Genomic DNA, 23,685 nt, shown 5'->3' with positions numbered 1-23,685 from the left:
AGGGGCATAATTGTTTGGTGAATTGGAACGCGCGGGGTTAAAATTTCGCCTCACAACATAGCCTATGACGCTCTCGGGGTCCAGACGTGTGACTGTGCAAAATTTTGTGGCTGTAGCTGCGACGGTGCAGATGCCAATCCCGGACATACATACACACATACACACACACACACACACATTCAGCTTTATATCTTAGATTTTTATGATTGGCAGCTGTCACACATTAAAAGATGCTTTTTTATAGCAAAAAAGATTTTGCGTCTCCACATTTTGAGAGCTATAATTTTTCCATATTTTGGTCCACAGAGTCATCTGAGGTCTTGTTTTTTGCGGGACGAGTTGACGTTTATATTGGTAACATTTTCGGACACGTGACATTTTTTGATCACTTTTTATTCCGATTTTTGTGAGGCAGAATGACCAAAAACCAGCTATTTATGAATTTCTTTTGGGGGATGCGTTTATACCGTTCCACGTTTGGTAAAATTTATAAAGCAGTTTTATTCGTCGGGTCAGTACGATTACAGCGATACCTCATTTATATCATTTTTTTTATGTTTTGGCGCTTTTATACGATAAAAGCTATTTTATAGAAAAAATAATTATTTTGACATCGCTTTATTCTGCGGACTATAACTTTTTAATTTTTTTGCTTATGATGCTGTATGGCGGCTCTTTTTTTGCGGGACAAGCTGATGTTTTCAGCGGTACCATGTTTATTTATATGCGTCTTTTTGATCGTGTGTTATTCCACTTTTTGTTTGGCGGTATGATAATAAAGCATTGTTTTTTGGCTCGTTTTTTTTTTTTTTCTTACGGTGTACACTGAAGGGGTTAACTAGTGGGACAGTTTTATAGGTTGGTCGTTACGGATGCGGCGATACTAAACATGTGTACTTTTATTGTTTGTTTGGTTTTTTTTTAGATCAAGAAATGTATTTATGGGAATAATTTTTTTTTTTTATTTATTTATTTAGGACTTTTTTTTTTTTTTTTTTTTTTACACATGTGGAAAATTTTTTTTTTAACTTTTTTAGTTTGTCCCAGGGGGGGACATCACAGATCGCTGATCTGACAGTTTGCTTAGCACTCTGTTAGATCGGCGATCTCAGTTACATCGCTGTAGGTTTAGCCTGGCTTACCAGCGCCTGCAGTCGACCCGGAAAAACTCCCTGCAGGACCCGGATGCAGCCCCGCGGCCATTTTGGATCTGGGGCCTGCAGGGAGAAGACGCTCGGTACAAGGTGAGCACATCACCTTGTACCGATCGTCTCAGGGAAGCACGCAGGGAGCCCCCTCCCTGTGCCATGCTATCCTGTACCGCCGGTACACCGCGATCATGTTTGATCGCGGTGTGCCGGGGGTTATTGTGCCGGGAGCGGTCCGTGACCGCTCCTGGCACATAGTGCCGGATGTCAGCTGCGACAGGCAGCTGACACCCGGCCTCGATCGGCCGCGCTCCCCCCGTGAGCGCGGCCGATCACTATGACGTACTATCCCGTCGGTGGGAATTAAGGCCCACCCCACCTCGACGGGATAGTACGTCATATGGGATTAAGGGGTTAAATAATAATTTCAGCTTATGGTCCTAATTTTTTTAAAAACTCGAAAATAGGTGCTTTGAAAGCTCTCTGGGTGGAAGAATATTCAATTAAAAATGACAATGACATGATTTCCTGTTTTGAAAACATTCATTTTACAAACACAACACAAAAAAATTGGACCTAATTATAAAATCTTAGTTGCTAGAAGCAAAAGATTAGGCCTCCCAAAAAAAGGACTTTGGTAGATAATGGGTTTTAAACTCAGTCTGCATTTGTAACACAAAAGAATACATTCTAACAAAATGAATAACTGCACAAATCTATTGCTGGATAAAATGAGAGTTTAATAGATATTTTTCATGATTTCTGATTAATTTTAATTTATAATAGAGCCATAGATTCATATATATTACTTATAGTGAGAATGTTAAGAACAAGAAATAATCAGAATATAGATGTTTCTGACACTAAAATTCACAGATGATCAGACGCTTTTCATTACAATTCTTATCGTTCCATTTTCCATTGTCATACATTTCAACACAATCTTCCACTCCTTGGTCATTATTTGGTTCTTTATCACTCCAGTTGGAATAACTTAACATTTCCCCATTTGGATATCTGAAACTTCCCTCAATTAGTAAGTCATTTATACCCAGATATGGGAAAACCTTATACATTTTACAAAAGTCAAGCACAGCCTTATTCTCCTCCGCATTCTGTGGTGAAGCCAGTTGACCTCCTGCATTGGTGCAGGCTAATTTTGCATCATTGTAAGTAGCCTGTTCACCTTTGGAAACAAAGATTTTATCACCAGCTGCAGTTGCTTCTTTATAAAAAGTTAAAGCTGAAAAAAAAAGAATAAAATTTTATTCATACTATATGAACTAATAAGTAGATAAAATAATAAAATAATGAATTGTCTTGAAGAGTACTTGAGAATAAATTTTAAACATAGGGTAAGGTTTTTCCATCTGAATATTAGTCAGAGGAGAGACAGATACAAACTCACTATAAGGACCCCTTCACACGTCCACAAGGACGCCTTCACAGGTGACAATATCAAAAAAGGATCCCAGGATATTAATAACAGCTAGCTGTTTGCTTAGCCTTTACTGTTTAGTTTATGGGGAATGCCAGAAAAAAAAATATGTAGGGCCCAACTATAAATTCTAACCAACAAAGGTTAAACAGACAGCTGTGGGTTGATATTAATAGTCTGCGAAGGGGCCAGGGTTATTACCCTCCCAGGCTACCAACATCTGTTCTCAGCTGCCCTAGAAATGGCACATCAATAAGATACACCAGATCTGGAGCTTAGCCTCACTTTTTCTAATTGCCCCGATGCGGTGGCAAGTGGGGTAATAGGGCTGGGGTTGATGTCAGCTTTGTATTGTAAGCTGACATTAAGTCCAGGGGTTAGTAATGAAGAGGTATTCATTTTCCAATTTATTACTGTAAAAATGAAAATAATTAAAAACCATATTCCTCACCTCACCTGTCTGACGATAATCCATTTTCCCCACTCCATAAACCATTTCTGCTAAATCTGGATTACATGGCTGAGCGGTGGCATCATGCGACTGCTCAGTCATGAATCCAGGAGACACTGAGCTGAAATTGGGATGCAGCTTCAGTGATGAGCCATAACTTTATAGAAGTTACCGCGAGTCATTGCCAGCTGTTCCCACACTTAGTTCAGTGTGAGACGGCTGATGAACTGCAGTAACCTTGTCATTACTAGCACTGTGAGAAATTTCTCATGTTGATCTCATTGAGGTCACCGCAGTTCATTGGCCACTCAATAACATCACCGCAGGTCACGGAACCTGCGCTCTGACACTCAGCTCAGTCTGACATCCAGTAGAAACTGAACAGTCACATCATTCCGCCCCGCTCAGCCTGGCATCCAGATGAATCAGAGATGGATTACGGCGTCGGACAAATGGATTGTTGTTGAGAAAGGTGAGGAAAATGATGTTTTTTATTTTTAATTTATACTGTAATAAATTGGAAAAATAGGGTAGAGGATTGTTTATTTCAAATAATGGATTTTATTCTTGTTGTGTGTTTATTTCAAAACTTACAATGAGGTTAGCAATAAGGGTGTCTTATAAATGCCTCTCTATTACTAACCCCTGGGCTTGATGTCAGATGAAATTACAAAGCTGACATCAACCCCAAAACTATTGTATCACTTGACACCACCACAGGGCAAGTGGTAAGATTGAGGCTAAGTGCCAGAATTAGTGCATCTTAAGTATGCACCATTTCTGAGGCTATGGTCCCTTTTCAGGTTATTCCAGTCTATTACATCCATGGCCCCATTCCAGGCTATTAATATCAGCATCAGTCTGCAGCTCTCTGTTTAACCTTTGCTGGTATTTGATTATAGGGGAGACCACACATTAATTTTTGGGGGGGCTCTCTGGTATAACAATCAGTAAAGGATAATAATAATTATTATTATTATTATTTATTTATATAGCACCATTGATTCCATGGTGCTGTACATGAGAAGGGGTTACATACAAGTTACAAATATCACATACAGTAAACAAACTAACAATGACGGACTGATACAGAGGGGCGAGGACCCTGCCCTTGCGGGCTTACATTCTACAGGATTATGGGGAAGGAGACAGTAGGTAGGACAGTAGGACAGCTGTGAGCAAATATTAATAGCCTGGGAACATTTGTGGCTATTGGCCCATTTTTCACAATATTAACATTATTTCCCATTGGTCGACTTTCATTCTGCTGGTTAAAAAATATTTTTTAAATGTTTATTTTATACATGATGTACCCAGTGGGTGCTGAATACAACTCCCATCATTGTCGCCTTGTCACCCTGATCTCAGGGAGACCAGGTGAGAATGATGAGAGCTGCCTTAAGCACCCGGCATTTGGGAACAACTAACTGTGCTATTTTTTCCATGTGCTGACCTGGCACATGTACTGCACACAGATGCCACACAGATTTCACACTGACACAGACAGCAAGCGGATATACGGATGTCACTTAAGTACACACTGATGGCACACGGACTTGGACCATGGATCTTACCATTACTGTTTTTTCAAGTACAGGAATTACCAGGACTTGTGAAGGGGGCCTAATACCAATTTTCATGCAGTGTTATGCATTTTTTCAAACCTTCATCAACTTGAGATGAACTAATCAATACCCTGGATCCTAATCTAAAGACCTCGTCAGTACTCTATGGCTAAGGGATGGAAGCCCTGAGAACTGTCTCCTACCTACCAGCATCCCCAGTACCTCTTCTGATTAGTAGACCTGGTGCAGTGACATAGGTGCATAATGCCACAACAATGACTATTTCAACAGACAAGGAGACAGTTTGCGGGGCTTCTATTTGACAGCCATGGAATCCTGACATGGCCGCTGTAACAAGGTCCTGTGAATATATATTTGCTAATCTCTGGTATGTACCATAAATTAAATGTTGTAATTAAGCACTAACCAGATTATTCCACTGATTGTATCAGCATAACTACATTTTCCATTCCATGCAGGGATGAGCAAACCCAAACTGTAAAGTATGTGATTCGCACAGGACTCTTACTCTCCGTTACCGAACCCTGAACACGGAGTTCTTACTGAACGTTCAGTATGCTTTTCTGGTTTGGCAGACTAATAAAGCTTGCTGAAAGGCTGCAGCACAACCAATCATCAAGCTTTTCCAGTGTAAGATCTTCCGGCACCATCACAACCATGACAAACATAGGCATGGCTGTGATTAGCCAGCACATCCTGTGGGGGAGTCTTTCTTCAAACAAAGTGTTTTAAACTGTGTATTTATTTTTACTAATAGATTAGTAATGGGGTGTCTGACTGACACCTCTCCATTACTATTCCCTGATGTCAGTCAGCTGCTGACATCAGGTCCAAAAACAATTAACCCGATTGCCACGACACAAGGCAAAATGGGTAGAGCCCAGACTAAATGCCAGAATTGGAGCATCAAATATAATGTGCCACTTCTTGGGTGGCTTCAGACTTATATTTGCAGGTTGGGAACAGCCCAATATCCATGGGCATTCACAGCATTAGGCTGCTGTCACACTAGCAGTATTTGGTCAGTATTTTACATCAGTATTTGTAAGCCAAAACCAGGAGTGGAACAATTAGAGGAAAAGTATAATAGAAACATATGCACCACTTCTGCATTTATCACCCACTCCTGGTTTTGGCTTACAAATACTGATGTAAAATACTGACCAAATAATAATAGTGTGATGGCAGCCTAATAATGTAAACCTGTAGCTGTCTGCTTTTCCTTAGCTGTTTAATAAAAATGCTTTGCAAAAAAGAAAAAAAAAAAAAAAAAGAGCATGAACCGCACATCCCAAAATCATACGTTGATCTAAAGCCGCTAGGCAAAAATTAATATAACTGAATATGAGGTTTTCAGTTTAACATTCTGATCAGACTGTATGAAGCCCACTGCCACTTCACGGCAAACCTTGCAGTGGGTCCTATCGCCCTAACGGAGCGGAGCCGTGCGGCGCCCACTGCCACAGCGGCCATGCACCAGCAGGGCGGACGGCCTGTTGCCCCACAGCACCCATGCTGCGAGACTGAGCCCCCATGACTCCAGACCGCGCCGCCCAACCAGCACAAAGCCACAGCAACAATGGCCGCCACACAGCACCAACACCAAAATGAAAGGAGCACTTAAACTCACCTTCCTCCAGCTCTTCAGTGAGAGCCAAAATGGGCTAGACCCCTAACTTTGCAGTCTCCTGCTAATTAAAATCACCTGTGCCAAATGGGAGAAGTGCTGGTCCAAGAAGAAGAATAGAACATGCTTTGCAAAAAAGAAAAAAAAAAAAGAGCATGAACCGCACATCCCAAAATCATACGTTGATCTAAAGCCGCTAGGCAAAAATTAATATAACTGAATATGAGGTTTTCAGTTTAACATTCTGATCAGACTGTATGAAGCCCACTGCCACTTCACGGCAAACCTCGTAGTGGGTCCTATCGCCCTAACGGAGCGGAGCCGTGCGGCGCCCACTGCCACAGCGGCCATGCACCAGCAGGGCGGACGGCCTGTTGCCCCACAGCACCCATGCTGCGAGACTGAGCCCCCATGACTCCAGACCGCGCCGCCCCACCAGCACAAAGCTCAGCAACAATGGCCGCCACACAGCACCAACACCAAAATGAAAGGAGCACTTAAACTCACCTTCCTCCAGCTCTTCAGTGAGAGCCAAAATGGGCTAGACCCCTAACTTTGCAGTCTCCTGCTAATTAAAATCACCTGTGCCAAATGGGAGGAGTGCTGGTCCAAGAAGAAGAATAGAACATGCTTTGCAAAAAAGAAAAAAAAAAAGAGCATGAACCGCACATCCCAAAATAAAAATAGGGGGGACCCCACAACATATTTTTTCATTTAATTATTACTAACTATGAAAATAATTAATTGAAAAATATTAATACATAAATATATAAATGAAATAAACTACATGGGGTCCCCCTATTTTTTTATTTTATTTTTTTATTCTTTATTTAAGAAATTTTACATAACACAGCATAACAAAAATCAAGGTTAGTGGCCCGCAACGGCCAATCGCAAGGTAAACATTGAAAAATTGTATTACACAGTTGATCCAGAAAATGACAAGTGCAACAATATAGCAAAGAAGAAAAACAACCGGATCAGCATCCTGTAAACGGCCTGAGGATAAACCATAGAACTGTATAAGCAAGGAGTAGAACAGTTTTCACAAATTAAAGTCCAAGTGCTTATAGTAGCATCTCCAAAAGACCAAAACCGAGTCCTCTGGGAACCTGTAAAAGTGAGTCAGTAGTACACAAAAGATAAAGGCAGAGAGGAAGCAGGCGAGAAGACATACGAGTAGACAATGAACTGTAACTGAATTAGAATAATTATTTTTAGATGAGTTGAGTCGGGCTCCACACTTCCGCTCTAGTGGTAAACCAGGGTCTCCGCAACAGAGGCAGGCTTGGGAGATGGGTGACCAATAGATAGGTGTATGGGACAATCATGGGAGGGGGTGGTAGTTTTTAACCCAAGGCTGCCAAGTGAGTAGAAATTTTCCGTGTGTGTGTGGGAATCCCAGCTTGACAGTTCTTCCATTATATAAATATCTTGTACTTTGTTTATCCACTCATTCAAAGTGCAGGGGGGGGCTGATTGTCTCCAATGAGTTGAAACCAGGTGCTTTGCCGCTGCTCACAAAGGAGGGAGTAAATCATGTTTTTTGGGTTTAAACACGTTTGTAGGGAGCGAAAGCAAAACTTCTTGAGGTGTTAGATCCTGTGTAATCAACCCTAAACGGCGGAGATATTTGTTAATATCTGACCAGTATTTAGAGATAATAGGACACAGCCAAAAAATATGAGCTAAGGAGCCTACCGCTTTTTGAACACCTCCAACAGAGAGGAGAGGAAGTTAAACCCATGTGGAGTAATCTTTTGGGTGTTCTATACCAACATGAGAGGATTTTAAAGGAGTTTTCTTGTAGCAAGATACATCTTGAGAAGCCGTGGGAGTTACTCAGAATTTGGTTTGTTTCTTGGGGAGACAGAGACAAATTTAATTCCGATTCCCATGAAGATAAGTAGAGCGGCTTGAACAGGGTGGGTGGATTGATGAGATTAGTGTACATTTTAGAAGTGAGTTTGGGCGGTGGGGATCTGAGGCCTACTAGAAATTCCAGCCAAAGCCAATCAGAGTTATGCTTTAGTCCTGACTTAAATTTGGAAATAATAAAATTTACATGGTGCTTTTGTAAAGGGTCACGGGGTCGTTTCCTGACTTCCCTTGGCCAAGCATCTATGCAGGGGATTTGGTTAGAGAGGAGGAGTGAAATTGGTAAATTAGGTAAGGAATCCCACAGACCAAAAGCATCAACATAATTGGGGTCAATAAGCCAAGGGATGATTTTCAATGGGATATTATCTAAGAAAAAGCAATGAGGTAATTTATTAGGAACCAGAGAGCGCCGAATAGCTAGGGTATTGTAAGTTATTACATCGAGTGAGTGGGGGGAGCACAGGAGGACCAGAGAAAGATCTCTGCCTTATTTCCCATCAGGTTAATTTCGAGATTAGAGTTTTAAGATCTGGATTAGTCTTAACTAAGCATAACCATCTAGCGAGATGAATTGCATGGTAGTAAGTCTTGAAGTTGGGAAGGCCAAGTCCACCTTTGTTTTTTGGTAAAGAAAGGATTTTATGGGGGAGTCTGGCTCTTTTTGATCTCCATATATAATTTGCAACTAATTTATTTGCGGAAGTAAAGAAAGAATTAGGGAGAGGAATGGGGACCATGTTCATTACATAACATTTTTTGGAAGAATATAGGATTTAATAACATTGATCCTGCCTATCCAAGAGAGATAAGGTAGATCATAAGATCTGAGCAGAGCTTGTATCGCGGCCCTGCACTTAGTAACCCGCTGTTTACCCTGGTTACCAGTGAAGACATTGCTGGATCGGCATCACACACGCCGATTCAGCGATGTCTACGGGAGATCCAGCGATTAAATAAAGTTATGGCCTTCTAGCTCCGACCAACGATAGCACAGCAGGATCCTGATCGCTGCTGCCTGTCAAACTGAACGATATCGCTAGCCAGGATGCTGCAACGTCACGGATTGCTAGCGATATCGTTCAGTGTGAAGGTACCTTTATCCTTGCCCTCCCTTCCCTTAACGAAGCCAACTTGGTCAGGATGGATTAGTGTTTCTAAAACACTATTAATTCTGGCAGCTAGGATCTTTTCCCATAACTTTAGGTCGGTATTGAGCAAAGAGATAGGCCTATAATTACTGCAAAGGCTGCCATCCCTACCCTCCTTGGGAATAACAGTTATAAACGCCTCTAGGGTTTGACTAGGTGGAGCCTTCCCTTCCAGAAATGAGTTGAAGCGGTCAATTAGGTGGGGGAGAAGAATATCTGAAAACTTCTTGTAGAAACCCACAGGGAAACCATCTGGGTCTGGAGTTTTGTTGTTTGGAATGGTTTGGAGGGTATCTTTAATTTCTTGGAGAGTAATTTTAGAAAGAAGAGCTAAGTGGTCATTGGGTAGGACTTTAGGGAGGAAGAGGGGGACCAAAAAACTATGAATCCTGTCTGCAGCAGAAGGACACTCTCTCATAGGTTCAGGTGTGTCTAAGTTACAGTATAAAGTGATTCGTAATATTGTCTAAAAGCTTCAGCAATCTCGTCGGATCTAGCCACCCTCCTATCAGCCTTGGTATAAATATGTTTTATAAATGTTCTCTCTTTTTGATTTTTGAGCAATTGGGAAGTAAGTTTACTGCATTTGTTCCCATGCATATAAAATCTATGTCTGCAATGTAAAAACACTTTTGCAGATTTGGCGTTTAGCAAATCTTTCAGTTTGCTGCGGAAAGAGGCGAGGTCCTGACAAGAATCCCAAGAATCTGATTTTTTATGGAGATGCTCTGCAATACTGATTTGATGTAGAAGCGACATGATCTCCTTATCTCTTTGTTTCTAAGAGTAGGAAGCAATAGAAATCAGTTCCCCTCTGTGGACTGCTTTATGGGCCTCCCAAATATTAGGAGTAAGTTGATTCTCAGCGATATTTTCAGCAAAATACTGCGAGAGGATGGTTTTTAGTTTTCCAATATTATTTGGGATATCTAGGAGAGATTTGTTTAATCTCCAAAACAAGGAAGGGCGGGGTAGTGACTTGATAATAAGATCAATAGAAATGGGTGCATGGTCAGAGATAGCGATAACTCCTATTTTGGCGTCTTTTATTAATTGTAAGGCCTGAGCTTGAACTAGGAGAAAGTCAATTCGGTGGTATGAGGAATGGGGAGGGGAGAAGAACGTGTAGTCTTTTGTGGTAGGATGAAGAAGGCGCCAAGGATCTATGAGTTGGAGAGCATCTAGTTTATTCAAGAGTTTGCGTCTTAATACATGTGAGATGGGAGAGGCGTCAATATCAGCCTGGAGTGTTAGGTTGAAATCTCCCCCCACAATCAGAAGCCCTTCTTTAAAGAGTTGTAGAGTATCTAATGTTTTTATGATCTATTGCACTTGGTGTATGTTGGGGGCGTATAGGTTCACAAAGGTGACCATAGTGTTAGCAAGCCATCCTTTGACGAAAATATATCGGCCCTCGTGGTCACTTAAACTATCTTTTAATGAGAATGGGAGACCTTTTCTAAGTGCTAAACTCACTCCTTTAGAGGAAGAAGAGCTGCAGCTGTTAAACCAAATGGGGTAGGAAGAAAATGACGTATTGGGGACTCTGACAACTTTAAAATGGGTTTCCTGAAAGAAGACAATTTGCGAATTCTGTTTTTTTAAGACGGTAAGAATTTGGCTACGTTTAGCTGGGGAGTTTAGTCCCTTGACATTAAATGAAGCCACAGTGACAGAGCTCGAACCAACCTGACTACTTGCAGGTAGCATATTTCGTGAAGAATTCTGACTCAGCTGAAAACCCGAAAAAGGAAGAGAACAAAATAAACAAACTTTTTACAAACATTAGCTCGCCTAACGCAGGGGGGGTATAGGAACCGAAAGATAGGCGAGGTAGTCCAAGTTTCAAACTAGAGTGTGAGTGAAGGAAAAAGAAAAAAGAAAAGAAAAAGGAAAGGGGATTTAAATTGAAGACGTAGTGCAAACAGTAGGAATTGAATAATAGGGTAAACACAAATTACTCATAAAACTTTAGTAGACAAATGGAAAGCAGAAGCAGAGTTTATAGTGTTGCTAAATCAAGGTGGGTGTTTCTTGGGATCCTGTTTCTTGATTTTAGGAGAAGCTTGTTTCTTCTTCAGGGACCAATCTTGTGATCTAGTTAGTGGAGGAAGGCTCCAGTTGGTGTCAATCGGCAACCAAGAAGGCAAGTCAATCGGAGGGATGCCTAAGGAGTCCCAAGCATTAAGTAGATCTTCCGGGGAGTGAATGGAAACTTGTCGGCCTCCTATGTTAATAGCAAGACCGAAGGGATACAGCCATTTATAGTTCATATTTTTAGCTCTTAAAGCTGAGAGAAGGGGTCTGAGAATCCTTCTCTTTGCAAGAGTAGATGGAGCCAAGTCCTGGAAGAGTTGAAGTTGTCAATTGTCATACAAGATATTGTCCTGTTCTCTTGCTAAGATGGCAGCTGTATCCACATAACTGAGGGAGCCACAGATAACATCCCTTAAAAAATATACCTCTTTTGATAATTTAGACCATTCTGACCTTAGCGGAGATGACTCGGATAGCGACTCCATGATGGAAGATGCAGCTTCTATCTCCAGAGCTTTTATGAAAAAATTAATGGCCCAACATATGAAACCCATCCTGGATGAGTTAGCGGGTATGCGCTCGGATCTCCAACAATGGGGTCAAAGAGTCGAAGCTTTAGAATCTGCCAATAAAGATACTGTCGACGCTTTAAACTGTCTCAATTTGAAAATCCTTAAACAACAACATCACCTTAATGCAGCTTTACTAGCAGCAGAGGACCAGGAGAACAGAAGCAGAAGAAAAAACATCCAAATAAGAGGCATCCCTGAGTCTTTCGCACATGAAGCTCTGGAAAAGGTAACCAGAGAAATTTTTGCCAACCTCATCAGCCAAGACAGAGCTGCCGCAATCACTATCGAGAGAGTACACAGAGCTATGTGACCTAAGCCAAGACAATATGAACGCCCCAGGGATCTTCTTGCAGAGGTTTGAGAGGAATCTGATTTTTTCTTTAGATATTTGTCTAGATCCCCATGCGCAGTTTTTTTCTGTTCATCTGCAACGGCTTTGTTCGCTGTTTTTTCACGTTCTTTTGTGATTTGACCATTATGAGGTACTGTTAACGTGAGAGGCTTTGTTTACAACTTGGACATATGAAGATTTAGTTAAGTACGCATTATAATGGATCTTAAAGCGTTGTACCTAGCATGTGCACTAGGTGTCGCTGGAAAAGCATGGAAAAAAAAGAAGAAAAAAGAAACTAAAAATGAGATGGTAGTGTTGGTTTCAGAGGTAAAAAAATAAAAATAAAAAGAATCTTAAACAAAGGCAGAGGTAAGCTCCTTGTAATGTGGCAAATGTGGCCACTAATGTGGCCTAATGTGGCCACTAATGTGGCAAAAATTTCCGGCTCTGGAAAGTCAAATAACAACAGAGTATGTGATTATTTACTGGAGATATAGAGTAGAATTTCAGCATGAGAGACGTTAGCCGCAAAAATAAGTACCACCAGTTGCACAGTTCTACAATAGATTTGCAACTCTGCAGCCAGAATCAGCGTAATAATTCCCGTTACCTCAGGCAAAAGGAGAATGAGCTCAAATGTATTTAGTTATGTAATCAAGGGACCGGGTGGGAAAACCAGGGGGTAACAAGTTCTAATCACCCAATTCTGGTCCCCAAAAGCACTGTGATGAGAGTCTCCGGTTAGGAATAGCAGCGCCAGCTGTAAGCTGTTGTCCCCTCTTGCTCTGGGTTGTCAGCCACAGCCGCGCTGCTGTGAGGTCATTGCCAAGTGCTGCGCTCCTCCTGGGTCTTCTTACCTCCAGCTTCAGGAGATCTCCGGGGAAGTCCTCCGCTCCGTTTGGCTCCTCTTTGGGTGCGATGCTCCTGGGTGCTGTACCGGTGTGCTTACTTTGCGGCAGGTCCTCCGGTCTTCCCGCCTCTGCCCGCCGGTGTCTTCCAGGGGGAACCGCTTCACCGCTCTGGGCCGCGTCAGGTCAGATTTTCGGCAGCCGCTTGGTGATCCCGGCTGTCGTACAGGTGGTGGCGCTTTACTGTAGGTCTCTCAGCCTCCGGGCATGCAGACCGGTGGGGTCCCAGTCCAAAGGCACTGCAGGCCACGTCTGGTGTCACAATGCGCACGGCACCAGCCGGCTTGGTCACGGTGAAGGATCGCAGCAGAGGCAGCCTTCAGTCCTGTTGCAGGAGGGGGCACACCGGTTCCAGTAATCACTGTACACAGTGGAGAGCAGCAGGCAGATTAGGTCTATATGGAGGTTGAAGATATGCACGGATATAAGGGCAGCTGATTGAGGCCTAGTGGTAGGCCCAGACCATGCGGCCTGGTTAAATTTTGCCAGATGGCTGAGAAAAAAAAGTCTGATTCAGGCAATTTTGGTCTCAAAAGACTTCTAGCACTGTGTAAAAGTGATATCCATCGCAAGAATGGAGGAAAAATGAGTTTTTTTAGACAATTGCAGTCGATTTAAGAGGATGTCCTCTCAGAGCTCACAGGCTGCACTTCCTACTCCATTGCTGCCTAGGCCACGCCCCAGGTCCCCCTATTTTTAGTAGCTAGCCAAGGGAAAGCAGACAGCTGAGGGCTGATATTAATCCGCTGAGAAGGGCCATGGATATTGGCCCCTTCCCAGACTAAAAAGAGTACATGCTGAATGAAACAAATCATATATATCAACTGGAGACTAATGATAAATGTAGTAATAAGGTAGTGATATATATTTGTTTGGACAATAAATGGCAGACCATTTGGATAGAGTAGCAGAAATCAAAAAGAAAACACCAAATATAAGGCCAAAAAAAGTGATCTGGAACGTGTATTGGTGAGGATAAAACACCTTTATTTAACAAAAATAGTAGATTGCGCCACTACTGAAGATAAGTGCCCACACTTATATTCAACAAATGCAAAACATGATAAAAATAGTAAATGGTTCAGGCATCACAGATGTAGAGACAAAGAATGCTGCCAATGTGGCATATATATAACGATTAGTGATGAGTAGTGTTGAGCATTCCGATACCGCAAGTATCGGGTATCGGCCGATACTTGCGGTATCGGAATTCTGATACCGAGATCCGATACTTTTGTGGTATCGGGTATCGGTATCGGATCCATAGTGAGGTGTAAAATAAAGAATTAAAATAAAAAATATTGATATATTCACCTCTCCGGCGGCCCCTGGACATCACGCGGGTAACCAGCAGGCTTCTTTGTTCAAAATGAGCGCGTTTAGGACCTGAGGAATGACGTCGCGGCTTCTGATTGGTCGCGTGCCGCCCATGTGACCGCGACGCGACCAATCAGAAGCCGCGACGTCATTCCTCAGGCCCTAAATTCCTAGAATGAGCGCGTTTAGGACCTGAGGAATGACGTCGCGGCTTCTGATTGGTCGCGTGCCGCCCATGTGACCGCGACGCGACCAATCAGAAGCCGCAACGTCATTCTCAGGCACTAAACTCCTCATTCTAGGAATTTAGGGCCTGAGGAATGATGTCGCAGCTTCTGATTGGTCACGTCGCGGTCACATGGGCGGCACGCGACCAATCAGAAGCCGCGACGTCATTCCTCAGGTCCTAAACGCGCTCATTTTGAACAAAGAAGCCTGCCGGTTACCCGCGTGATGTCCAGGGGCCGCCGGAGAGGTGAATATATCAATATTTTTTATTTTAATTCTTTATTTTACACATTAATATGGATCCCAGGGCCTGAAGGAGAGTTTCCTCTCCTTCAGACCCTGGGAACCATCAGGATACCTTCCGATACTTGGTGTCCCATTGACTTGTATTGGTATCGGATATCGGTATCGGCGATATCTGATACTTTCAAGTATCGGACGGTATCGCTCAACACTAGTGATGGGTGAATACATTCAGCACTATTCATTACTCTCATGGATAGTACGGTATTCGGGCTATTTGTTATTCGGCAAGTAATTAGGTATTCGCCTTGGTATATTCAAGTGACCCGCTCAGCATGTTTAGTGCTTTATTTGAAGCCAATGAACATGTTGGGCTGGCTTGCCAATAAAAGTAATGCCGTCACCATCTTTGGTGTAGAGCATTACTGTGACTGGCTGGCCTTCCAGTGTCATAGTGACAGTTTAAAGGCTGCCGGTGCCATCTTGCACACATTGAAGCTGTAAAAGGCATAGGGAGAGCTTAGTTTCAGCATAGGTAAAGTGAAAAAAGCATAGGGAAAGTGATAGGAGGTTACAATGAGCGTTATTTATTCCAAAAAGCTATTTTAGGAGCTGAATATTGTCAAGATTAGTTGTTTGTTTGTTGGGGATTAATAGGAGAGAGGGAGGGTGGATGAAAGGCAGGCACCTGAGTGTTCTCATCTTTGCAAGTACATGTTGCATCTCTCAACAATTTTCCACTTAAAATAGCTAATATTTGTATAGCAGTAGTGTAACTAGCGCAAGCTGGGTAGAGATAGTCAATTTAGCAGGCAATAATCTTCATTACTCCGCATTTGGAGTATGTCAGCAGGACGACTGAAAAAAAATATCTAATTTTCTATTGTTTAAAAAAAAATAGCATTTTTGTATCCAGAAGTTGTGCGACTGGTGCAATCTGAGAAGACATATTCGTACGTGACAATTTAGCAGGGACAATAATCTTCATTACTCCACATTTGGAGTGTGTCAGCAAGACGATTGAAAAAAAAATTCTATTGATTTAAAAAAGTGTTTCTGTATCTAGCGGTTGTGCGACTGGCGCAATCTTGGTACAGATAATCTTACATGACAATTTATGGTAGTTTTTTTTTCGAAAAGTTCATCAGATAAGACTACTTTAATTTGCAGCATCTGCCAAACCAAGCTAAGAAGAGACAAGAACATTGCCAACCTTAGCACCCCCAGCATAAAAAAGCACATGGCAGTCAAGCACTCCAGTAGGTGGGCAGAACGCCTGGGTAACAAATCTGTGTCTGAGGGTTAAACCACTGCCCCTTCCCTTGCGTTATGGCCTTCCCAATCTGCTGATCATGAAGCAGGAACTGATGCCTCCTGCCCTCAACCAGCAGTAGCACACACACAACAGTCAGCAACTATGTTCACTTTGTTGTCCCAGCTCAGCGTTCATTTGTCTCTGCCTCAGACATTTAATAGAAAGCAGAAATATCCAGCCATCCACCCACAGGCCCAAACACTCATTACCAGATTGCTAGTCATGGAAAGGTTGCCGTTTCAACTTGTGGGAAATTAGCATTTTTGTGACTTCTTGGCGGTGGCAGCCCAACGGTAGTCCCGGTGTGCTGTTCCCGCATTACATAAGCACGTGTTACACAATATCAGAGGTTCTCTAGCCAGCGCAGTCATAAGGAAGGTCCACCTAATCAGAGACATGTGGACATGTTTTTGTGGACAGGGTGATTACAATTCCCTGATGGCACACTGGGTTAGCTTTGTGGAGTCTGGGACAGAGTCAGAGGCTAGGACATCAAACATCTTACCCACACCAAGAATAGCGGGCCCAACTTCCATCAGGGTTTCAGTCTCCTCGTATTCCACTTCATGTCTCTCCTCCCCCTCCTCATCCTCAGCGGAACTAGCCTCCCCATGACTTCCCATCTGGGAAGTCTTCAGCACATACTTGGCGAAGCGGTAGCATGCACTGCTGAAGCTCATCTGTTTACGTGATAAGGCTCACAACGCAGCCAAGTTGTTGAAAGGGATAAAAGAACAGACTGATCAGTAGCTCTCCTTGCTGAACTTCCAACCAGGTGGAACCCAATAATGGGCGTAAATTGGTGGTGGCTTTAAAGCTCGGCAAGCTGGTACATTTTCCATGCATGGCCCATGTACTGAAATTGGTTGTACAGCGTTTTTTTTTAAACATACTCTGACTTGCCTGACCTACTTGCCAAGCTACGCTGTGTCAGCGCACATTTCAGAAAGACATCTCAACTTTCGCTGGTCTAGCTTCACTGCAGCAGCGCTTTAATTTGCCTCATCACTGACCAATCTGTGACCTGCCCACACGCTGGAATTTGACCTTCCATAAGTTCACAAGGCTTCGTGAGCAGCAGAGGGCTGTCTCAATGCCCATCAGAGTAACACTCAACCCCCACACATAACAACTGCCGAGTGGGTGTGGATCGCTGACCTATGTGAGGTTCTTCAAAATTTTGAATATACTGCACCGAGATGGTGAGCGCTGATGACGCTATTATGAGCATAACCATTCCACTGCACTGTCTACTAAAACGTTTGCTGCAGCATCTGAAAGAGGAAGATTTGAATGCCGAGCAGGTGGCTATGGAGCAGTATTGTACATTGGCTGGTACCACACAACCCAGCCTCACACAGTATTTGCTGGCCACATTGGGTGATGACGAGGAACAGGAGAAGGAGAATGAGGAGGAACATGATTTTTTGCTCTGCGCTAAAGAGGGGATGCCCAATCCCAGCATCATGGATGTCCAGCATGGATGGAATGAAGAGGAGGAGGAGGCTGTGTGTCATTAGGAGGAGAGAATGGTTGGTGTTGCTCCTGGTGATGACACTGAATGTTTGACTCTTTGCAGTCTGCCACACATGGCAGAGATCATGTCCAGATGCCATTCCTAAGACCCTCGATTGAAAGACATTTTGTCCACCATTAAATACTGGCTGTGCACATTTCTTGATCCATGGTTCAAGCCATGCATGCCAGAGGGCCGTAGTGGAAGACTTGCTCACAAGATTACCCTTAGACAATGCTGGTGGCAGAGGTACCGGCTCTTCTCTCCCACAAGGATTATAAGGGAGGGCCACAAACACCAGGTGCAACTAAGGAGGGGGATGTCCACCAACTGGGCCATTTTCATGAGACAGTCACATCAGCAAGGGCTATCTGTGGGCGTAATCATGATGAGGAGGGAGAAGTTGCACACTTGGCCCGACCTCTCTATGTACGCCTTGGAGGTGCTGTCATGCCCTGCCACAAGTGTATTGTCTGAGCATGTTTTTAGTTTGACAGGTGCAATCATAACGGATAGGCAACAGAAAATGCAGACAGGCTGAATCGTCTAAAATTGATAAAGGGCTGGATTTCCTCTGATTTTTTTAAGCCTTGACAGCAACGAAAATGTAAATGCAGGACAAATTTTTTTTTTTGGGGGGGGAAGTTGTCTTAACGTCCATCTCTTGCCATCCAAAACCATTTTGTTCAGGAAATCAACTCCTCCCCCTCCGCCTGCTTCTGCAACAAGTACATAGTTTTAATATATGTATACCCCACTTGGGAATTGTTTTGTACTTTTTGAAACCTGTGCAATGGTGAAACTTGTACTCCATATCTCTACCTCTTGTAATAAATGCTAAGTGTATTGTGATGTCCCCATCATGTCATCTTTCAACTGGTCTGAGAGAGACCCCTTGGCTAATTTTTTGAATCTTTTGCACATTGTGCAATGGGGAAACTTGTTCTCCCTATCTCTACCTATTCTAATAACTGCAAAATGTAGTGCGAGGTCCCCATCACGGTCTCCTTCAGTGTGTATCATACAGCCCCCTTGGGGTATTTTTTGGAAAACTTTGTACACTGTGCAGTGGTCAAATTTCTACTCTCAATCTCTATATTTTCTATTATTATACTTTTTTATTGTGTTGCCCTTCTCACAGTCTCTTAAAGCATGCATCTGGTAGCCTGATATTGTGTTTTGGGTCTGCACTTGGACATTTTTGAACATAAATGCATTAATATGCTCCAAATAGTTCTTTAGATTTCAGCCTTATACAAAATAATAATATGAGTAATGAAACATGCTATATATATATATATGCTATTTCAAAAATCTTACCCACACATCCCTTTATAAAGGAAAATTCGACATAATACCTCTGTTAGCATACACCATATACTGTTCATATATGCAGCACCCCAGTAGGTGGGCAGAAAGCCTTAGTAGAAAATATGTGTCTGACAGTGAAACCACTGGCCCTTCTCCTGTGTTATGTCATTCCCACGCTGCTGTCCAGGAAGGAGGCGCTGAGGCCTCCTGTCTACAACCTGCAGTTGCACAGACACAACAGTCAGCAACCACGTCCAGTTCATTATCCCAGCACACCGTTCAGTTGTCACTTGTCAGCATACACAGTATGTCTGTTCACAAATTGTTAGCTAGATAGGGCATACATATTCGTTTGCAATTTACATTGTCCAGTGCTGGACAAACACCATTGCTGACTTTTCCAGGCTCCTAAATGAGACTTGTGTCTCTTTATTAAACTGTTGCTTCCCTTACATTTTCTAAATTTGGGTCCCTACAAAAAACTGAAAGTGGGATATTGGCCAGTTTCTGTATATTTTAAGCACTTCTTAGAGACTGGGCTAATACGCTAAACAGACCTATTCAGGCCGCAGCCTTACACATATTGAAACATGGTCATTGCCATGTTAAGACCTTTACCTGAGCTCTGCAGTACTGCCTGTAACCTGAGTGATACACTCCACAGACCTAGACACTCTCTGGGACATATCCTGTAATTACTCCATTGTTGCTCAAAACCATGCAAAAGATACATTCAGCCTGGTTGGGTAGTTTCCAGAAGAAGTGCGTAGGCTTGTCCAGATTAATCAATGGCACTTCTATCTTTTTTCCTTGAGGAGGCTGCTATTATATTCACCTTACAGCGTCTTCACCTGCTATGACAGTGGTTCCATTGGGATCCAGTGGCAAAAATGAACTGTGGACCTTACAAAACACAGGTTTCACGGCACTTGGTGGCCCTCTGAAAATGAAAAGTTAGGGCTGCATAATGACATGGCGGTGGACCTGGTGGTGGGCAAAGCCCAAAATTCAAATGGGCATGTTTTAGCTGGCATTGTAAAGTGATGGGAAAAATGTATTACACTATCTGGCTAACTACTTGGCATGAGGGAGGGGCTCCTGAATGTAGGAGTGAGAGCTCTCCAAAATGTATGATACAGGGCCACCTGAGGGCCCTTACTCAACTCTGGTGTCACGGCACCTGCTGGCTGTCATGGTATAGGACATGGTTCATGTCCTTCTCTCTAAGGGTTAATATTGCTGACCTCTCTTTGGATCTTGGAGAGGTATTTATACACACTCCAGACTAGGATTCCCTGTCAGCTATACTTTCGTTAAATGCGTGTCTGACCCCTTGAGTGTGTGCTCGGTTTGCATTTCCTTGTGTGGCTCTCCAAGCCTTATTCTGCTTGCTTGTTCTGTTGGCTTTCTGACCTTGAATTCCATTTCTGACTATTCACGCGAAACGTGCGTCGGGGCTGCCGGACTGACACTGACACTGATTATATGGGTAAGATTGACATGGCCCTACTATCTATTCCTTCCTATTTAAGGTTAACATAATTAGTTACTGACATGGCCCCACTAGGAACATGCAGTGCTGCACCTTACTAGGCACTATGCACTTTTATATGACATAGCTCCTTATATACAGTGGGGCAAAAAAGTATTTAGTCAGTCAGCAATAGTGCAAGTTCCACCACTTAAAAAGATGAGAGGCGTCTGTAATTTACATCATAGGTAGACCTCAACTATGGGAGACAAACTGAGAAAAAAAAATCCAGAAAATCACATTGTCTGTTTTTTTAACAATTTATTTGCATATTATGGTGGAAAATAAGTATTTGGTCAGAAACAAACAATCAAGATTTCTGGCTCTCACAGACCTGTAACTTCTTCTTTAAGAGTCTCCTCTTTCCTCCACTCATTACCTGTAGTAATGGCACCTGTTTAAACTTGTTATCAGTATAAAAAGACACCTGTGCACACCCTCAAACAGTCTGACTCCAAACTCCACTATGGTGAAGACCAAAGAGCTGTCAAAGGACACCAGAAACAAAATTGTAGCCCTGCACCAGGCTGGGAAGACTGAATCTGCAATAGCCAACCAGCTTGGAGTGAAGAAATCAACAGTGGGAGCAATAATTAGAAAATGGAAGACATACAAGACCACTGATAATCTCCCTCGATCTGGGGCTCCACGCAAAATCCCACCCCGTGGGGTCAGAATGATCACAAGAACGGTGAGCTAAAATCCCAGAACCACGCGGGGGGACCTAGTGAATGAACTGCAGAGAGCTGGGACCAATGTAACAAGGCCTACAATAAGTAACACACTACGCCACCATGGACTCAGATCCTGCAGTGCCAGACGTGTCCCACTGCTTAAGCCAGTACATGTCCGGGCCCGTCTGAAGTTTGCTAGAGAGCATTTGGATGATCCAGAGGAGTTTTGGGAGAATATCCTATGGTCTGACGAAACCAAACTGGAACTGTTTGGTAGAAACACAACTTGTCGTGTTTGGAGGAAAAAGAATACTGAGTTGCATCCATCAAACACCATACCTACTGTAAAGCATGGTGGTGGAAACATCATGCTTTGGGGCTGTTTCTCTGCAAAGGGGCCAGGACGACTGATCTGGGTACATGAAAGAATGAATGGGGCCATGTATCGTGAGATTTTGAGTGCAAACCTCCTTCCATCAGCAAGGGCATTGAAGATGAAACGTGGCTGGGTCTTTCAACATGACAATGATCCAAAGCACACCACCAGGGCAACGAAGGAGTGGCTTCATAAGAAGCATTTCAAGGTCCTGGAGTGGCCTAGCCAGTCTCCAGATCTCAACCCTATAGAAAACCTTTGGAGGGAGTTGAAAGTCCGTGTTGCCAAGTGAAAAGCCAAAAACATCACTGCTCTAGAGGAGATGTGCATGGAGGAATGGGCCAACATACCAACAAGAGTGTGTGGCAACCTTGTGAAGACTTACAGAAAACGTTTGACCTCTGTCATTGCCAACAAAGGATATATTACAAAGTATTGAGATTAAATTTTGTTTCTGACCAAATACTTATTTTCCACCATAATATGCAAATAAAATGTTAAAAAAACAGACAATGTGATTTTCTGGATTTTTTTTTCTCAGTTTGTCTCGCATAGTTGAGGTCTACCTATGATGTAAATTACAGACGCCTCTCATCTTTTTAAGTGGTGGAACTTGCACTATTGCTGACTGACTAAATACTTTTTTGCCCCACTGTATGTATCTAGCATGGCATGTTCTTAGTGTTTTGCTTAATTGAACCTGTGGTTTAATCTCCAGTGTTTTTTGTCCCCCGTATACGAGCCCTGTCTGTACCTTGTCCATTAAGTCTGTATACATTTTGTGTTTATATTAATAAATTTGTTACTTTTTATTAAGTTATGGTCTTGGGATTATATGCTCCATGTTTTGGTGTAGGATATATCTGGTAATGGAGTTTTCCCTGTCATCTAATGGTTGTCCAATTTATGGGTGTATTCCTGTGAGTTCTTGATTGATATGTATCAGTGGAACCTGTTCTTTTGTTTTCCCACCTGTAGTATATTAGGATTTATCAGGGCTAGTCTGGGACAGCCATCACTGAGTGAGGGCGCCAAATAATCGTATCTATTAGGGTGCCAACCTCCACTGTCAGCCAGGAAGGGATAGGAAGTAAGCATAGGGATTTGACAGGTTCTTGATATTAACTTATGCTTTAAAATTTATTATTTGCACTGGGGGGTATTTTTTACATTTTGTCATTAAAGAATTGTGCTTTTATGGGAATACATGCTTACACTGTGTTAAGTGCACACCCTGGTATTGCAGCTTCCCGGGGGGCAGTCGCTAGGGGTTTTTGGTGGCCGCAATGCACATGTTTTCCCGCACTTTTTGGTGATCGTTTTCCGAACAAATTCGCTCATCACCAGCCAATGAACATGCTAGGCTTGCTTACCAATCACAGTAATGCCGGCACTATCTTTAGTGTGACATTACTGTGATTGGCTGCCTGAATACCGGGTGTTTGTCACGCTGTCATGTGCATGAGAGTGCAGCAAATACCGCATCTGGTTGGTGGTGAAATCATCACTGCCGATCAGAGAGCAACAGGTCCCATGCTGTCAAAAGACAGCATGAGCGCAGCTGTGATCAGAGGTATAAAGTTCACCACCAGTTACTGGTGTCAGCTGATGGGACTATAGCTCCCATCAGCCGACGCCTGCTGCTGCTAATATGGCCTGGGTCAGACTAGCATATGACATCTGATGCGAGAGCATCAGAGGTGATATGCTAATGACCCTCGGCTTCTGCTCTGCTACGAGAGACTAGTGTCATGCGTCTGTGCTCTGAGCCTCCCGCACAGAGAGGATTGGAGCACAGCTGCGGAGGAGGCGGAGAAATGAATTTCTCCATCTCCACCATTGCCGGGATCAGCATATATTGCACATCACTTGGAGGATATCCGAGTGATGTGCGTTGTCTCGAGACTCGGCCGAGTGTCGTTGACAATCACAGCATTCTGCGATTTCACTCGCACGTTGAAAATGGCCAATAAAAAAAGCGCTGATGTGAGCTGCCCCATAGATGAATACTGGTCTGTATTCATTGCAAGTGTGACCCTGGCCT

At 43.1% G+C, this 23,685-nt stretch overlaps 1 protein-coding gene across 1 annotated transcript in view; it reads right to left on the bottom strand.

Moving 5' to 3' along the window:
- Nucleotides 1-1,873: 1,873 nt before the first annotated feature.
- Nucleotides 1,874-23,685, bottom strand: part of LOC138667693 (pulmonary surfactant-associated protein D-like) — a 59,189-nt gene continuing 37,377 nt past the window's right edge. The window contains exon 5 of the mRNA XM_069755810.1: nt 1,874-2,391. Within this exon, the coding sequence (XP_069611911.1) occupies nt 2,012-2,391 (380 nt within the window). The 3' untranslated portion in view covers nt 1,874-2,011. The remainder of the gene's footprint in view (nt 2,392-23,685) is intronic.

The sequence above is a fragment of the Ranitomeya imitator genome, chromosome 2 (assembly GCF_032444005.1).
Source record: "Ranitomeya imitator isolate aRanImi1 chromosome 2, aRanImi1.pri, whole genome shotgun sequence".
Classification (NCBI taxonomy): domain Eukaryota; kingdom Metazoa; phylum Chordata; class Amphibia; order Anura; family Dendrobatidae; genus Ranitomeya; species Ranitomeya imitator.
The sequence above is the reverse complement of the archived record's forward strand: the minus strand, read 5'-3'. Positions and strand labels throughout refer to the sequence as shown.